We start from the raw sequence: 18954 nt of genomic DNA on the forward strand, positions 1-18954 counted from the left end.
CACTGCTCTACCAGAGGGCCCTGCTGATAGTATTAACCTAGCGTTGCCAGGTACCCATTTATACGACCTTGGTCGAGTGGGACACAGTGGGTAAAAACATCTTGTCCAAGGACGTATATAAGCACTGGGCGGGATTCGAACTCGGGTCCTCCGATCGGGAGTCAGGAGTCTTATCCACTATACCACAGCGCCCCCACTTTTCGAACATACATTGTCTTTTCTATTACACTTCATGACTTTTTTTTAACCATATACATTAATCACTCTGTTAGTAGAGTGTATTTATTTTTATTCAATGTACCATACTTTTGATTATGTAATTTTTTATTTGATGAAAATAAGTTTACTTGAACAGAATTCATTGTCAAGCGAATAATGTGTAGGCACTTGCATGTTTGGGTGTTTGTTTGTTTGTTTTTGCTTTTTAACACTTATTAACATCATTCCAGCCTGAAGTATCTTCTCGAATTTTGCTTCGCATTTTTTTCAAGCAATCTTGTCTTCATAACGGCTTTCTAACGAACGGGTCAAAAGTTGACGTCGAATCAGTCGATTATGGCGAGACATCCAGGTATGGTGATTAACTCATGGAGTGCCACGTTTATTTCCTGTCCATGGGTTTGTGTGTCGGATTTGTACACATTGACTCACTGGCACAGAAAAGGATTACATCAAGGTACTATAGTAATCGTTACCGTGATTGAGTTTTAGCCTTGTAACTTCTGTTTGACGCCCACGGGAAACAATCACTAAGCTTTTTCTTCCAGGAAATAACAATATATTGAGCACATGATAAATGACGTCATTCATAGCACATGATACAATTTCTTTTTATGTGTGTATGTGTAGGTGTGTGTGTGTGTGTGTGTGTGTGTGTGTGTGTGTGTGTGTGAAAAAATATTTGCATTAATTTGAGAGGATGCAGGCCTAGCTATCTGTGTGGGTTGTGTGTGCGTTCCTATCGCTTCGTTTTCTGTTTTTCTGTTTCCTTTAACAACGTAGCTCCTGATGTACTTGAATCCTAAATGGCCTTAGAGTTGGTGGCACCTTAACCGCTTCTGAAGTTGATGGTCTTGTCGTTGCGAGAGGTGACGGACCGTGAAGTACGTTTTAATGCGTCTTGCAGTCATATCCCACGATTGATTATCCATCAACTCTAATTATGTGATGGAAGATAACTCCCTCAGGAGGCGTGAAGAGGAGAGGACGAACCATTCAACGTCTTATTGCACTAAGATATCACTGATGGTCAGTGGTTCCCTACTTATACCATAATATAACTAGTTAATGCAAAAACGATTTACTTTAATTTCCCCGCTGAGGTTTACGGACGGACAGGCAGGATATGAACCAAAACTTTCGGGGATGTTCTGGAACCCACCCGGCGATCGCTCAATCAGATTGGATTATAATTGTCTGTCCATCGTTTCTAGAAGGGCACTTGAAACGTGAGAGTTGTGATAAGCTTCATAGACCAAGCGGCAGACTTTGTTTTACGTCAATTTCACTGACCTCTTAGCGATCAATGTTGTCTCAAAAAACACTGTTAAACAACTATTATGATTCTTACCTCATACAACTGTATAAGTCACTCGCTAGGTATTGTCTGGTTTCACTTTTCAATTCAATTTGATTCAATTCGTTTATTTTCATTCTCATTTTTCTTCCAACAAAACAAAACACAGAATAATCAGGAATAATATCATAAGCATACTATACATTAGAATGTGCGAAACGAAAATTAACAAATAGAGATATACATACATAATATCGGCAAAATACTAAGTTATGTCTGGAGGGGGAAAGGGAACTGAGACTCACCCACTAAAAAGCAGTGCCTGTGTATTATGAAACACATTCTTTAAAAAAGTTAATTTTTAAAGAAACACTTTTTAAAGAAACACTATCAATTCTCATATCATACCAAATCATTTAAGCAATCACGGTACTCCCGGAGAGATTACTGATATATTTGTTTGAATAGAATTTCATAACATTTGAGAAATGATAAGAAAATTATAGAAGTTTAGATTTCAGTATGAATACAGAAAGTGATTATAGCTATTCAGCCAAGCGACTAAAATGAGACTGTCAAAAGATGTTTTTAATAACCCCTGTAAAATATATAATCTTGTTAATTTTCAACTTGTTATCAACAAATAGGTCATTCTTTCCTGTACATATTTGTTTGACATTTTACATCCATTAGACCACTCCCTTTCTATAGCTGCTGTACAAGCACAGCATATTATGTATATATATATGAAGAGTTTGTTTGCAAAAACCGATAAGTCCATTTTTGAAGATTTTGAAGTACGATGTCTGTCATAAAGTACAAAATAATACCTTTTAAATGATACATTGGTCACTTCATATTAAGGTACATTTTTGAAGTTATGGTCAAAAGAAGCAAAAATGTAGATTATTATTCTATTTATTTTTCTTGACCTTTAATCGCAAATATCTCCATTTGGCAAATATGGACTTATCGGTTTTTGCAAACAAACTCTTCATGTATACACACAAACACACACACACACACACACACCTTTTTTTTCGATAAACACACAGTAAACAACAACAACACACACATACACACACATGATTATATACTATCCACATCGGCTCTCTGGCACCGTTATCATCATGATAAAGCTTTGGACCTATCCGTTAGAATTATTGCACGCAACAAAATTCCGGAAATGTTGCCCAATGAGCTGAAACCTCAGGGAAAGGAAAAGGATGGGGTCTACTAACAAAAAACAAAAACAAAACAAGAACAACAACGAAAAGAGCGGCAAACGTCTTCTTTCTCAATATTTCAAAATTACAAAGTGTGACGTACTTGGGTTAATTGATCACTCCCAGAGGAGTTCGTCTGGACTGGACGCTGGGGGCGGATTTTCTATTTCTGCCCTGTCAGCCTGTTAGCTTGGCAATATTTACGAGGCAGTTCCAACGAGGATTGGGGAGGATTTATATCCATTTTACTGCGGGTCGCTACTCTTAGCAGAACTGTTGATTAATAATTGTCTCCCGATATGGACACCCTTTTAAAGTGGATTCTCCCAAAGCTCGTGTGATTGCACACTCGGCCGTATTCATGATATGCTATGTTGCATTTTTGTCAAATTTATATGTTGCGTCACCTCTTGACAAGTAAGGCTTCTCGCTTATGCCCCTGTCACACTTTGCCGGATATGACAAACGCATTAAAAACGAATATCGAACTTTGCCATCCGCTGATATCCGTTAAAATGCGTTTCATGTCCTTTTTATCCTTCTAATGGACATTTATCTTCCGGTGATTTCCGTCAGAGCGACCAGAAAACTTTCTGCGTGCTCAAAGTGTTTTTTCTTGCCAAAAATGAATAGCGCGATCTGATCCTTGTCCGATAGTTGTAAGTTTGCTCCTGTATCTATACTGTACTTTGTCGTTTTCCACGCGTTTCCATCCGTTCGGCCTCCTGTAGAATCCATTGCTGCAAGAAACTGAACGGATGTACAGCACATAAAACACGTACACACGGTTCTCTGACGTTCGATATACGTCTCATGTGTCACTCATTTGTTCCTCGTGCGTTCTGTCCTGTGGGCATGCGGTTCTTATTGGTTTCTCATGCGTTTGAGCGCGTTCCACTGTCCTGTACACACAGTCGCCAAAGGTGTGTACTGTCCGGCCGCTAGACCGTGTATGTATACGCTCCTCTAAAACGGAAAATTTACACTTTGTCCACCGGATTGACGATTTGAATAACGGATGAGCAAAATCTCGCCCGTTTCTCTTACGGTAGGCCTATCCGGTAAAGTGTGACAGAGGCTTTAACGAGGCAGGTGATTCATCGCATAACCACTCATCGTAATGAACTGTAATGAAAAAGAGATACCTGCAGGGTGTACCTAATACCATTACTACTGCAGTCCTTTTTAAAAGCATTGTTTACCTTTGGGAACAGTGATTTTAAAGATTTTCAAGATATGACATTTAATGTGTAGGTCTGTTGTACCACAAAACATCCTATCATATAAAAATTTCGCGATAAAGCCTAAAATATAAGGACATATCTGTATTTTTCTCAATAAACCGTAACTGTAGACGGTTTAGTGTGGAAACATTTTTATTTCAAGTATCGTTCACATTTTGTGTATTTAACAACACTAAACATCGATTTTACTGATTCAAATTTTTACAGTGGCTGTTTCTATCCCTAACTCACATTTTAGAACGATTTTAAAGCACTAATGCTGGGTTTTTGTTTCATCTGCAAATGGTAAATTATGCCTTTAATATTGCATTACGTATCGTTATCAGTGATAACGGGGTGTTTCAGAGAAAGAAAGTTCACAGTCAGGCCTATTATGATTATTGAAGACATGTTAAAATTGGCTTTTGTAATACCCAACCCGGAGCTGCCATTTTTTGTTCAAATTCCAGTGAGGTCTTGTGATAGATAAGCCAGGTAGCCATCCATTTAATTCTGGATATCCTCCCTTTAAAAGGCAGATTTGATCCTTGCCGCACATATGGAAAAGAACCCCAGTCTAAATTCAATACAACTCTAAAAGAAAGAACTAGATCAAACATGTGGAATCATTTTTTTTTTTCAATGCGCAGTTACAAGATATTGGCACTAATGCATATTATGAGGTAATTATGTCATCGGCTCCCATGCTTCAACTGCCCTCCACACCCATTCAGTATAATGGGGTTTTCGAAGAGCGTGAATACCGTTAACGGCATTTTAGAATAAAATTTGCGAACTGGGCTGTGTGGCATTTTTTATTCTACGGTATTGCTCTGAATCCATAAATAAATCCATGCGGGGTCATTAAGTCGATTACTTGCAATAAAAACGACTCGACGCAAAGGTCATAATTGATTTGAATAGATATGCAGTTCCCGCTTCTAGAAGAAATATAAGAACCATCACAAGATATATCAGGGTGAAACAATTTAGTTTAGTGGATATGACGCCTGTCTAGCAATCAGGAGATGACGGGTGCGAATCTTATCCGAGTATTTATGTATTTTCATCATGGATATACACATTTTAATCATGACTGAACAATCGGTGTTTATGTTCGTCGATAAAGGGCAATTTGTCAATCAGTCGCAATGAAAACAACAACCCGACGCAAGAATTATCAATTCGAAGAAACTTACTCCACTGTGAACGCACGAGCATTCCTTGGACGAAGTCATGACTTCAACACGTGATCACATGCCGAGTTCGAAAATGCGTTAATGGGCCGTTAACGATCGCCCCGTCACTGTACAGGCATGCTAACCTGGAAACATTAAACTGCATAAACTGCACATTACTTGAATATGAGACCATTCTGAAGCAAATAATTTTCACACAACAATAGATATATAATGTACTCTTAAATGAATCCCACAAGGATTGGAGCAATCATCCCCAGCATTCCCACTGATTAGATACTAGCAATCCCCTTTAACATAATTCCAGGATGGGCAACCCTGCAAAATAATGAGCTCTTAGCTATCCGTATCGCTTACTTAAAGGAGACCTCCGGATGATTTTCAGATTTTTACATTTGAACAACTATAAATCAGTTATACTGAGGACAGAGTTTCAGAATTTGTGATAATTGGGATGAAGAATAAGAATATTTTCAAAATTTAGAACAAATTGCAGTGAACAAGGATGATGACATGGCAGAGTCGCCATAAGAATGCATGAGTTGGGGCTCAAGGAAGCAGAACAAAAGAAAAAGGCATGCATAGATTATACACAGGTGAACTCGCAAGCAATCTGTATTGTAATGGCATTACACTGCTACATTTCTGAAATATGTGAACCTCCTATGTCATCATCCTTGTTCAGTGTAATTTGTTTAAGATCTTTTCAAAGTATTGTTTCTCTGCCCAAGAACCACAATAAATTCCGCAAATCTATACATGAAGTTGTCGATTTATGTACTACATGATGGGAAATTATGAAAATCGCCTGGAATATCCCTTTAATAATAATGACCAGTGTACTGAGGTTACTGGTGAATTTGTATTGGAACGGTATGACGTTGAAGTCATCAACAAGAACAATTAGATAACCAATGCGACAATTTTCTACTACAGAGTCTGATATGAAGCGAGTATGCAAGTCAGGCTTGTTTTATTCAACCATGCAATCCACTCGTGTCATCTTCACCTATTTCTTTAGCGCGTTGGGGAAAGCTGCGAGTCTGCTACATATATTCCTCCTCGTGTATGATTATGCCCTGCCTCCTATCGACCAACCTGACGATATATCTATCATCATCCGTAGGATGTTCTTTTGTTAACCCCGATCTATACTCAAAATGTCAGCTTTAAACGATATCGAACATAAATCTATTTATAAATGAATCGCTAATCAATCAAGGTATTGCGCCATGGAGATCTTGATACTAACATCCTTATGTCACGAATCCTGCGTGCTGATCCTGCCATTATTATAGGTTTGATTTGATTTATTTATTCTCTGTATGGCATCAGGTACACGTGTTAAAGGGATGGTATATTTTTGGTTGAGATTTCTGTCTCTTTTGGTGAGATAATGAGAAACATGTTATGAAATATGAAAGAGCATGTAATTCCAAGAGGAATTCAACGTTTATTTGATGAAAATTGGTATTGAAATGGCCGAGATATCCAAAACAAGCGATTGGCCTACTAATAAATGGTGGGACCCACGGTTTATTAGGATCTCTTTGTTTTGATTTGTTTTTGGATATCTCAATCATTTCAAAACCGATAATCATCAAAGAAAGCTCTGTATTCCTCTTAGAATAGTATGCTCTGTAACATTAGTTTCATAAGTGGTTTTTCAGTATTTTAACATCCCCACCAATGCTATAACGGCAGGATCGGCAGGATTTCGGGGGTAATAATTATACTAAAACCGTGTTATACTGATTAACCTTATTACCCTGTCGACATAATTATGTTCTCACATTTGCAGCAGAATGATTAGTATGTAAAGACAGCAAACATTGCTTTCACATTCATGAAATTCTTCCGTCGAGATGTTTTCATTGCAACTGATTGACAAATTGCCCTACATTGACGTATTAAAAGCACCGAATTGATCAGTGTTTTAGTATAGTAGTCATAATGATTTTTTTAATCATGGCTACTACTAAAACACTGATCAATTCAGTGCTTATTTACGTCGATGTAGGGCAATTTGTCAATCAGTTGCTATGAAAACATCTCGACGGAAGAATTTCATGAATTTGAATAATTACGCAGTACCCGCTGCATGCTAGAAGGATTAGAACCAACACTTGCTGTTGGTCGAAAGTTCGGTGGTCTAGTGGAGATGACGCCTGCCCGGTAATCAGGAGGTCGTAGGTTCGAATCTTGCTTAAGTATGTACGCCCATGATTTTTTTTTTTTTTCATCATGGCTACTACTAAAACACTGATCAATTCAGTGCTTATTTACGTCGTTGTAGGGCAATTTGTCAATCAGTTGCAATGAAACATTGCTTTGTTTAACATTCCCTCGGATAATTCTTGACATCCTGAACAACAGTGATTATCATGTTAAAATTTCACCCTCTTTCTCTTTAAAAAAAAAAAATAATAATTTTATTGCCATCTGTCATGCCTGTGGTAAGAAGAGCTTTTCAGACTTCATCATTCCTCTTGTTTATAAATGAAGTCTTTTTTTTTTTCTTGCTGGTCACACTTGCGACGACCGGACATGTTCAATCATTAATTTCCAATTAGATCGAGGAGGGTCAGCTAATAGCACGAAATGAATTGTTCATCTCATATTTCATCACATCACATGAATCTCTTTAATTGCTCTATATACAAAGGTCGGTCAGTGACAAGCTAGGTTTGGAAGAAAGTGGGTCGGAAGAGCACCGGCTTGAAAATTGCCAACACGAGCCTGCATCAGCCAGGACATTGAACGGTATATGATGATGCAAATATTTTACCGGTTATGATATGACGAAGTGGAAGCGATGTTCATCGAAAAACAAATGAGGTAGATTAAAACGCAATGTGTGTGTGTGTGTGTGTGAGTGTGTGTGTGTGTGTATGTGTGTGTGTGTGTGTGTGCGTGTGTGCGTACGTGAGGGTGCGTGTGTGTGTGTGTGTGGTTTTATTGTACAACACCTATTTTTCGAGACTTGAACAGAGAAAACATTCCTTTAACATGTTTAAGAGGTAAAATGCTTCGCATTAATTAAACGATCATTCATTATCATGATTACGACAAAGTAAAAAAAACCAACAACTTACAGATTATCTCTGCCATCACAATAGCAACAGGAGTGTGTGCAGTGCCAATTTAATTTAACTTCATTTTTACTTTCATAACGGGTTATATTAGCGAGCTTTAGACCTGCGACGTGAACGTTAAGACAACGCTGATATTAGGTTAAAAAAAAAAGACTGCACGAAACAGCTGTTGCCATTGTCGAAACTGGGAGGCTTCGTACGTTGTTTTAGTGTTCTCGTCACAGATCTAAAACTCGCTATTATAAGTTATATGAAAACAAAATAAAATAGTGCATTCTTTTATTGTCAATTGTGAATATACAAACAAAAGGATATACACTATATATATCTACCCACGATTTGTATGCTCATAATGGGTACTAGTAATATTGGTCAATATCGAAATTGCGGTTCGGGCTTACAAATATCAGGGAATGACAGGACCTACAATAGAGCACGCTTGTGCGACTGTTAGCCCAATGAGCGCTGATTTAATAAACAAAACAAAACAAAACAAAACTTCAGATCAAAATCAAGGCGATAAAAACAAAACTTCAGATCAAAATCAAGGCGAGAATCTATATTGTGTAAGTTCAAAGAACTGAATAGCATACCAAAACTGACTTGATTAAAGATGAAAGTAACAGATAACATGATTGTAAAACTAACATTGTTTTTGACAAGATGATTGGTTTCTGGTTGATTCCTCCTTTTTTTTTCCCTTCTTTTCTTCGTCTTTTTGCTCCTGTCATACACCGATTGCCAATTAGGGTATAGGGGTTAATTTGCGAGACTGTATTTTGTACTGTCACTATACAGTATTATGGAACTTCTTAACATCAACGCTAGACACCTGACTGGCATTGTATTACCACTGTCAAAATTTACAGAGAGAGAGAGAGAGAGGGAGGGAGAGACAGACAGACAGACACACACACACACACACACACACACACACACACACACATAGTACACCCACGCAACACACACATACACACGCGCACACACATATACACAAGTACACACAGAGAACATAAAATAACTTTAAGAGAAAGGGAGAAATATATAGAGATGGACAAGAAATTAGAGAAGGCGCGAGAATAGAGAACGTAAGACAAGTACTGTGTGAGTGTGTGAGTGTGTGTGTGCACCTGGCATGTTTGCGTGTGTGAGTGTGTATGAATTTAGAGAGATAGGGAAGGACAGAGAGGAAGGGTGAATAAAAGTAAAATGAAGGAGGAGGGAGGGAGAGAGGGGGTAAGGACCTCTCCTCCAATCTTCAGTTGTTTCCCTGCCAATTCTTATTTCCTCCGCAACAGTCTTCATCTCGTTTACGAGCGCGCTCCCTCTCTCTCTCTCTCTCTCTCGGTGCTGATAAAAAAAGGCGCCACAACATCAAGGCGTTAACTATCGAGCTGCAGTGTCCGAGCGAGCTACCACCAGGAAGAAGGTATAAAAGAGCGGCTAGAACGCCAATAGCGTTCACTCTTCCTCTTCCAGCTGCCAGACAGTGGAATCGCACCTGAGGAGCTACGCTGTTTCTGGAAACACATCAGGAGGAGGACATTCACTTTCGTTTACCTGGATATTTGAACTATCATCTTTGATCCAGCGAGGACGAGTCAGATTATCAAGACTTTAATTATGGTTTGTTTGTTTTTTCAACTGAGTGAAGAAACGCTATCTGGATTTGGAAAAATATAATCACTTTACATCTCTCGATGTTAATTTGAACATTGCGTATTGTCATACTATATTCTTTGGAGCAGATTCGGTCAATTTCCTTAGCTCTGTGATATTTGCCAGATGAAACCATTGTCACCAGTAAACATGAAAGATGTGGAACAACTAACGTCAACACTGTGAAGAAGAGAACAGTATGGGTGATACTGTATTTTAAATGTGTGTTCTCAAATGCATCGTGACTAGTGAAGCAGCACGCATAGCAGAGTACAATTTCAGCGGATGAATGCATTATTAAGGTGGAGTGAAATTTGGTCTGGACATAGGAAACGAGGCGGTTTAATCAGCTCGTTCTCTTTTGTGTCACGATTCAGTGAACACCGAGGTGACATTGCTATCGATTACCGATATCTTTATGTCATCCACACCTGTCCGCAATACCGATGTCACTCGCGTCGAAAGAGTCGTGCTGTTATGAAGGAAATGAGTGAGCATGGTTTAGCCAAATTTGCCCTGATGCTTTTTTTTTTCAGCTCGTGGAGTTGGTAATACGCATTTTCTTTTCATCTTCTTGCTTTTCCGCAGACAATTATTGCCATATCTATTACAGCAGCGTTCAGACTTTATCTGCAGACAAGGGTGATAAATATGACTTGATTATTCGTTGTGTCGTTTTCGTATGATCTGAGGGATTCAAGTATGAGTGGAGCTCATCGCGGACTAATGATTGGAAATTAGGAGTAATTGCGGGTCGAGACATCTCTGAATGCCAATGGTAAGATCGCTTGTTTAACAAACACGCGGACGTGCATTTTGTGGTAGGTATGAGACAAGAATACCGAAAACACGCGGCGGATAGATCAGACTCATTTCGTTTGTTTTCTCCGTTAAAGTGGTCGCGCACGGTGAACGATTCTCCATGAATTTCACATACTGGTACGACTATGAGGTGGATCTCAATGTCACGTCGGCTAATGAGTCGTCGGAGTCGCTGAGCTCATGGAGTGCTTATTCCGTCTCGATTGTCTACCAAGATTGTCCGACGTATGACGTCGATGCGGCACGTCACTTGTTTGAAACAGCGTCCCCGCTCTACACCGAAGTGGATAAACTTTATCTCGAATACTTCTTACCATTTCTATTAAGCGTGGGTGTGGTCGGAAATGCCTTGTTCCTGTACGTAGTGTTCCGCATGAAGTCGATGCGCACGGCTACAAACTCTTGCCTCGCAAGTCTTGCCATTGCGGACTTGATTTTTCTCTCGTCTGGAATCGGCGAAAAGATATGGATTTACCACCAGTCCCCCTTCGTGAACGACCGTCTGTCGTTGGGACGAATTGGTTGCATCATCATATTTGGGGTTATAGACTTGTCGTACATTGCTGGCCTGTGTATGGTAACTTTAGTTTCTCTGGAGCGATATTATGCAGTGTGTCTCACCCAGCGGGCGCGCACTAACACCCGCAAGTCCATGTTCATCGCTCTGGTGGTCGGATCTTGGATTTTGAGCATCTTTTTGGCCGCATCCTTCTCCCCTGCATCAAGTTATATGTATGTTGGCTGTCGTGTGTGGCCTGATGTTGAACCGTTCAAGCGCCTCCCAACTTATCGGGGAACTTGTACTGCGCCACCTCATCTTGAAAACTACCCATTTTACACCAACATCTTAAAATCCTTCGCCTATTTCGTACTGCTGGCCGTGAACGTCTGGCTATATTATCGCATCATCGCGAGCATGACGCGCTCCGTAGAGGAGACGCGCTTTGCGGGGCGCGTCGATATCAATCTCGCCCAACGAAACAAAGTGGCGCGCATGCTCATTGTGAATGGGCTAGTCTTCTTTGTGTGTCTAATTCCCTTCGAGATATTTCTCATACTTAGCACCGTGGGCCTTTCTACAGTTTCTCAATATACCGTGGTGAAGATTCGCTATTCCTCTCAAGTCATGTCGTACATCAACAGTGTAGTCAACCCGGTCATATACATCAGTATGAGCAAGCGCTACCGTGGCGCTTTCAAGCACGCCATTTTCTCACCGCGCTGCATCCCGAGCTCGGCTGCGGGCCCAAAGACCAGATTACGGTCCTCCACGACCACAAATACTACCACTTCCACGGGCTTGAGCGTCCGTCACAACGTAGTGGTAACCCTCGCGGAATAAGACCGTTATGAGGATTAATTAGTTTTTCATTTTCATATACGAACAATATAGGCCTACATTAATATTAGCATACGTCAAAACAATAGTATGTGCTTATTTCATGTAACATATTTATAGTATCATAGAAACGTATCTTGTTTTATTAAAGACTGGAAATGAAAATTGTTTTCGTCTATATCACCCCTACATTACTATCCTCTCATCACTAGTCCGGTTTCTTAAATTTATTTTCTCGCAGTGATGCATATTACTAGTTTACGTTTACTAATGCACAATAATTTGATTCAGAGTGATATAAACGTAACAAACTATCGCAGAGTATGTGCTTGCATTACGAATATCTGATGGTTTGTGAAGAAATTGAATTTGTATGACGCCTACTTAATACTTGTCACGTGTCACTTTTCTTAACCTTTAGACAAAACGTGTTAGGTGGTTTATACATATTCCAATCTCCTTGATAAACCTCCAGGGCTGCAAACTTATGTTACAACTTGTCCTCTTTTGTCAGGTCCCCGTATTAATGAACACCTCAAACAGTGTCGATAACAACGCAAATAAATAATAGACAAATAAATCAATAAAGATTGACGCAACTTAGCATTTTCTGCCAAAAAAGATCGTATGCATATTCCATGTATTTTCTTTAATGATAATTCAAGGCCAGTTTTAACGTTGTTAGAGAAGAAAGAGTAAAATATGACAATCATAAAAGTGAAAATTTGGGCAACAATATATTAAAAGTAAGGAAGTTATGAAATTTCAAAGAATCGATATTTAAAAAAAAACAGTTCGTAAGAGGTGACATGAATATAAAGATGAATAAGCTGATGGTATCGTCATCTCACAATTTTCAATTGATCCTGTACACACACACACAAAAAAAACCCACAGTGACAAAAATTAATTTTTTGTTTATCTGTCATTAAAGTGTAAAACGTAATGTTGACCTTTATTGAATAACTTTAAAATAATGACCAGTGAGATATATCAGGATTTGAGACTCGGACGTGATTGCGTTTGAACGAAAAACTGGAAATGTTATTTTCTTCTTCTTCTTCTTCTTCTTCTTACAAAGTATTGGCAATTTGTGAGGGGATGACATCATCACTTCACTATTTGCATATTCATATCAACTGTTCAATAGCAGTTCAGTGAAAAATTAGCGTAACTTCATAATCCCGTAACTCCCCTAATTTTCGTTTGATTTGATCAAGTTTTCATCCGAATATGATCAAATTTTCATTGCTGTGTATAGACAATTTTATTCCTTCTTTTCATACTAACTCTCAACTGATCCTGAATTCCCTTTTAAGTTTGCTAAAGTACCCAGAGTGTCCTCTATAATTACAATAAAACAAAGAGTAATATTGATAACCCTCGCTAGCGTGAAATAATGTTATTATGTACTCGTGCAAAATATCATTTCAAACATCAATGAGCTGCTGTCTTCGTCATAACTTGGAAGACGCTCAAAGTCCTTCTATAGTTGACAAAAGTTGACTGACATAGTTTAGCCAGATCATTGAACTTGATAATTGACGTAATCTGACTTTGATGTGTGAAACGTGGCTGCTAAAGCAGAAATGAATTCATGTTTGTAAGCAAGCAACCACGGGACCCACGACTTTTAGTCCCTCGACAATAATCAACTCTATAATGGGTCGCCACCTACTGATTTGGGTGACCTTCTCTGAACTTGGGTAAAAATATCAAAGGAAAGATGACGATAATTCTCTTATTTTATCTTATTTTTATCTTATTTTTTGTGATCAAAGTTGGTACATTTACAGAGAATACACTTGTCGTGACGGTAGTGGTGAAACGCTATACATTGACTCTTGTCACCAAACTAATAGGCCTACGGCATGTTACCAGATAAATGACAGAAAATCCGATATGATTTCCCACGAAGCAAATGCATTTGTGATATTTTTATCAGTAGCAACTTAAATTAGGGCTGGAGAAGTACAGACAACAAAAATAGCTTTTCAATTATTGTAATAGTAATCTTCTCAGCTGAAGTTGTCATTATAGTAAAAGCTGTTTTTGTTACACTGAAACGATCACTCGAATATGAAATGTACAAAATAACTCGTGTTTGTGCTAATAGTAAAATGGCAGTTTAGTAGCATCATCAAAACGAATCAATTCACACTTTCACTGGCACAAAATCGATTACATGTCCTTCGGTTTCAGTTCAAAATTGATCATTTAATGATGTTTCCAATATCTGAAAGTAATACGAGCACACAGACACACAAAATGTTGCCTGGCTTACTCTGTTTGCTCACACTGTGAACCAAATTTGGTTACAACGATAAATGCAACTTTATAGTGACCATGATCAAGTTTCAAGTTTCAAGTTTATTTAACCAATTCATTAAACATTTGACATTTTACAAAAGGATATAACGGTTATACGAGAAATCCAAAATACACTGTAAGCATAACTCTAAGATTTTGACAACTCTTTTCTCTGCATCTTCTTACAGTAGTGTTATGTTGTATGAAGCGGTGATTACATCATTAAATCAATCATTAGATTGAATGGTCTAAAAAAAAGACTATTGTTTTCACTTACTACGATGTCGATAATAGTGTTCTTTGGGTTAATAACGATGTAAGAAAGATCTGAAATCAGTTATTCTGAAGACAAGCCAGAGGATTTGTTTCCTGTACAACCTATTCAACAATAATTGCTATAGTTTGGTTCAAATAAACCATGTAATGTAAGGGGACCGGTAATGGAAACAAACAAAAGAAATGCCTTTCTTGATTTTCTATGCTTCAGACTGCCATGAAAGTGCATTGAACCATTGATACATCCGGAGCTTCCTTATTATTCATAGCGATGTGCACGACGCAGGACTTTCTAATACTCGACATTGATAGCGATACCGACACCATTCATCGCTATTTAAATTCCACTATTTTTACGAGATGAGAAGAGACCAGAAAACTTTGGCCAGAGTCTTTATGCGGAGTATAATATGATTCATTAACTTGCACCGCCCGTTGCATGGATTGTAAATGCAACGTAAAAATGGCTGGAGTTGTTCAATGAATGTGATCTTCGAAAAAGAAAAATAGATAGTGAAGCAGAAATGCACTTATTTTCATTGTACATCTTTATAACTCCTAATTGCATACTAGTATGCCTACTTATGAGTCATGTCATATATATGTATATATGTATATGTATATATATATATATATATATATATATATATATATATATATATATATATAGAGAGAGAGAGAGAGAGAGAGAGAGAGAGAGAGAGAGAGAGAGAGAGTATATGGAGAGGGGGAAATGAAGATTGATGGCGAGTGATATTCAGTATATAACTCTCTCTTACACGTATGCTGACGTAGTAATTTGCGAAGTGCATCTATGACCTCTCTTCAACCAGCTTGTATTGTCACTGTATACAAAAGGAATATACTCCCTTGTAATCGGACAACATATACATTATTCAGAGGATTGCCAGAACAGAGTGCCTTTCTATAATATGCTTTGACATTTCATAATCTCTTTGGTCATGGTGTTATACTCATTTCATATGTTAGGAACAACCGGTGCCCCCCCCCCAAAAAAAAAAAAAAAAAAAAAAAAAATCCGGCTCTGTGAAAGGTGAAGAATAATATATGTAGATAAAAGCCGACATGCGCAAATCGTAAATGCATGGCGCAGCAAAAGAAGAAATTGCATCCATGCCGCACTAGCGTTTTTCAAGTAACATAAATTATCATAGCATATAAGGTATAGGAAATATGATTTTCTTTTGTTTGTTTACCTTGATTGTGTGATGCGCCTTGAACAAGGCTAATACCAATAAAGAGGTCCGCAGCAAGTTATCGCTCTCAGATCAAGACATGGCTTCCCAATCGTGGTCTTTTGCAACGTTGTTGTGATGGTTTGGGTGCGATCTGCCAGGAATGGAGCGGAACATTTGATTGTCATGATGTGGTGATTGGGTTGAGTCGTGACAAATTGGGACCTTGTCCGGGAAAATGAACAGACAAGCCGTTTTCTTTCGCATGTTCCATGCGGATTGTGGTGAGGACTCTCACGTCTGGTTGTACACGTGTGCTGTAAGTACGTAGTGTATAGCGTCGATGACAGGCTTATGTATTGGGCCTGCATTGTTTGCATGTTGGTTTTGACAGGCCACATGCGTTTTGGTGAAGACTCTCACGTTTGGTTGTGCACGTTGTGTATAACATTTATGCTGCGTAGGCTTTGGCAGTCATTGACTGTGTTTGTAGTTTTCAGACTACATTTTGTGTGAAGGCCTAGTGCAGATTTTGGTGAGGATTCTCACGTTTTGGACGTTTGTCGTTTTTGCATGAAGGTCTTCTGTAGACCGATTTGGGTGAGGATTCTCACGTTCAGTTGTGTGCGTATATAGTGCATAGCGTGGGTATTGCGCATTGGGCTCGCACGTGTTTTGTAGTCGCAGACGGTCGGTCTAGCGCGTCGTGTGTAGGGCTAGTGCAGTTTGTGAGTGTGCGTATGCTGGATGTGTATGTGTGGGGGCTTGCGTACACATTGGCTACGGGTCACGCCGAATTTTCTGGAAGATTAGCCTCGGTTAAAGGCTTTGATATATTTTCCTTAGTTTGCACAATCGTGCTATGTGGTCGTTTGTAGTGAGTGTGTATACTCATTCTATGTCCTTAGATCACATGCTAATGTGATGCCGTGGTGTTCTGATTGTATGCCTGATTCGAAGGCTTAGGGATTTTGATGTTTTCTGCTTATCGTAGAAAATTTTTGCCTGTTCTGCGCGTGTGACTGGGTTCATGCATACATGTGTACTCATATGCAGTGCATTTCTTTTGTTAAGGCTTTGTAGTTTTGTGAGGATTTGTGACTTCTTGCAAGTTTTGATTTTGATATTCCCACAATGGCTGATGTCGTGCAGAGCTTTGTTGATGAACCCACTCAGGAAGGTTTTAATAACCTGAGGAAGGCAGAACTGGTGGAAGTTGCTCGAATTTTAGAAATCCCGATCAAAACATCGGATCGAAAAGCAGAGATCAAGGACACAATTTCGGAGTTTTTTACCAATACTGGTATTTGGCCTGCCTCTTTGTCAGAGGATGAAGCAGGGACAGATGATGGTGAAATTATCACACCTTTGGTAACCCCTGCAGAAAGTGAATTGAAGAAAATTGAGATCCAGCTTCGGATGAAGCAGCTGGAAGTCGAGGCAAAGAAAATAGAACTCGAAATCAAGTCAATCGATGCAAAATCGAATGAACCTTCTTCCGGCAGTTCAGCAAAGTCATCAAAATTTGATGCATTAAGGCAATCTCAATTGGTGCCGAAATTTCGTGAAGACCGGGTAGAAGAGTTTTTCCAGCACTTTGAAAAAGTGGCTGTGAGTTTGGAATGGCCCAAGGAAGTGTGGCCGACATTGATACAGAGCTCGCTGGTAGGGAAGGCCCAAGAGGTCTATGCGTCTCTCACTATCCAAGAGTGTTCTGACTATGAGAATTTGAAGAGTTCCGTGTTAAGGGCGTACGAGTTGGTGCCGGAAGCCCACAGGCAACTGTTTCGGAATTATAGGAGAAGGGATGATCAGACATTCGTTGATTTTGTGCAACACAAGCAGACCCATTTTGAACACTGGTTAAGGTCGTCTGGTGTTGATGATTTCCACAAACTGAAAGAGTTGGTGTTGTTAGAGGAGGTGAAGAGGTGTGTTCAGCCAGATCAGTGGCAGTACCTGGAGGAAAGGGAAGTGAATGGTGCCAGGAGAGCTGCTGTCCTCCTTGATGAGTATGTGCTTACCCACAAGGGTACTTTCAAACTTTCTTCAAGCAAGAAAGGAGGCCAGGGTGTGCCAAGAAAAGGAGCTGTTGCTCCAAGCATTCCCAAGCCCGATCTTGATCAAAAGCCGAACAAGGCTTGCTTCTATTGCAAGAAGGATGGACATGTGATGTCAGCTTGCTGGAAGTTGAAGAAGAAGCGAGAAAAAGAGGGGATTAGCAACCCCAAAGCATTGCCAGATGCTTTTGCTATCACTCGCACAGAGCATCTGCCATCGTTTGAACGGGTGGCAGAGAATTACAAACCTTTCATATCTTCAGGGTATGTTAGTTTGACGCCTGATAGTGAGCAGGTTCAGGTTCACATTTTGAGGGATACAGGAGCATCACAGAGTCTCCTGTGTGCAAATACATTGCCATTTTCGGTTGAATCTTCTGTGGATTCAGAAGTGTTTGTGAGGGGAGTTGAAGGTGGGAGTGTCCGAGTGCCTCTTCATAATATCGAATTGAAGAGCGATCTTGTCAGTGGCTCAGTTGTAGTAGGTATTTTGCCTACATTGCCAGTCGAAGGTGTCACCTTATTGCTCGGCAATGATATCGCTGGAGAGAAGGTTTTGCCTCACTTTCTCCCAAGTAAGACACCCGTGGTTGACGAAGCCACAGAGAAATTGGTTCAGGATATGCCTGATGTGTTTCCCTCATGTGCTGTTACCAGGTCAATGGCTCGTGAACTGGAGAAAGAGGAGCAAGAGGATATCTTGGCTGATACTTTCTTCTCTAGACTTGAAGAGTCTAACAGCAGTGATGATGCACATATGGACCATGGTCAAATGTCAGAGATTTCTCGTCAGAGTCTGGTTGAATTGCAGGGCAAAGACCCTGAAATAGTGCGTCTTGCACAGTCACTTGTACCTGATAGGAGGAAGAGGAGAAGACTCTGTCATGTCAACATGCTAAAGGAGTATGTTGAAAATGTAGAAGAGGCTAATGAAAAGCCTGTTGCTACGGTTGGAATCGGTTGTGAAGTGGATGGTGAAGACAGTGAGAGTGATGATGTGGAAATTCCGCAGTTGATGTTGAAGAATTCTGAG

General features: G+C 39.5%; 1 protein-coding gene across 1 annotated transcript; it reads left to right on the plus strand.

Moving 5' to 3' along the window:
- The first annotated feature begins 10840 nt into the window (after positions 1-10840).
- On the plus strand, positions 10841-12082 carry LOC140234953 (neuromedin-U receptor 2-like). The gene has a single exon (XM_072314991.1). It carries the CDS (start codon positions 10841-10843, stop codon positions 12080-12082), a length of 1242 nt encoding a protein of 413 aa, XP_072171092.1.
- The last annotated feature ends 6872 nt before the right edge of the window (positions 12083-18954 follow it).

Source organism: Diadema setosum, chromosome 11, assembly GCF_964275005.1.
Source record: "Diadema setosum chromosome 11, eeDiaSeto1, whole genome shotgun sequence".
In the NCBI taxonomy this organism is placed as follows: Eukaryota; Metazoa; Echinodermata; class Echinoidea; order Diadematoida; family Diadematidae; genus Diadema; species Diadema setosum.

Excerpts from the sequence above, each read along its gene's own strand:
- LOC140234953 (XM_072314991.1), top strand. The coding sequence starts at position 10,841 with ATGAATTTCACATACTGGTACGACTATGAGGTGGATCTCAATGTCACG.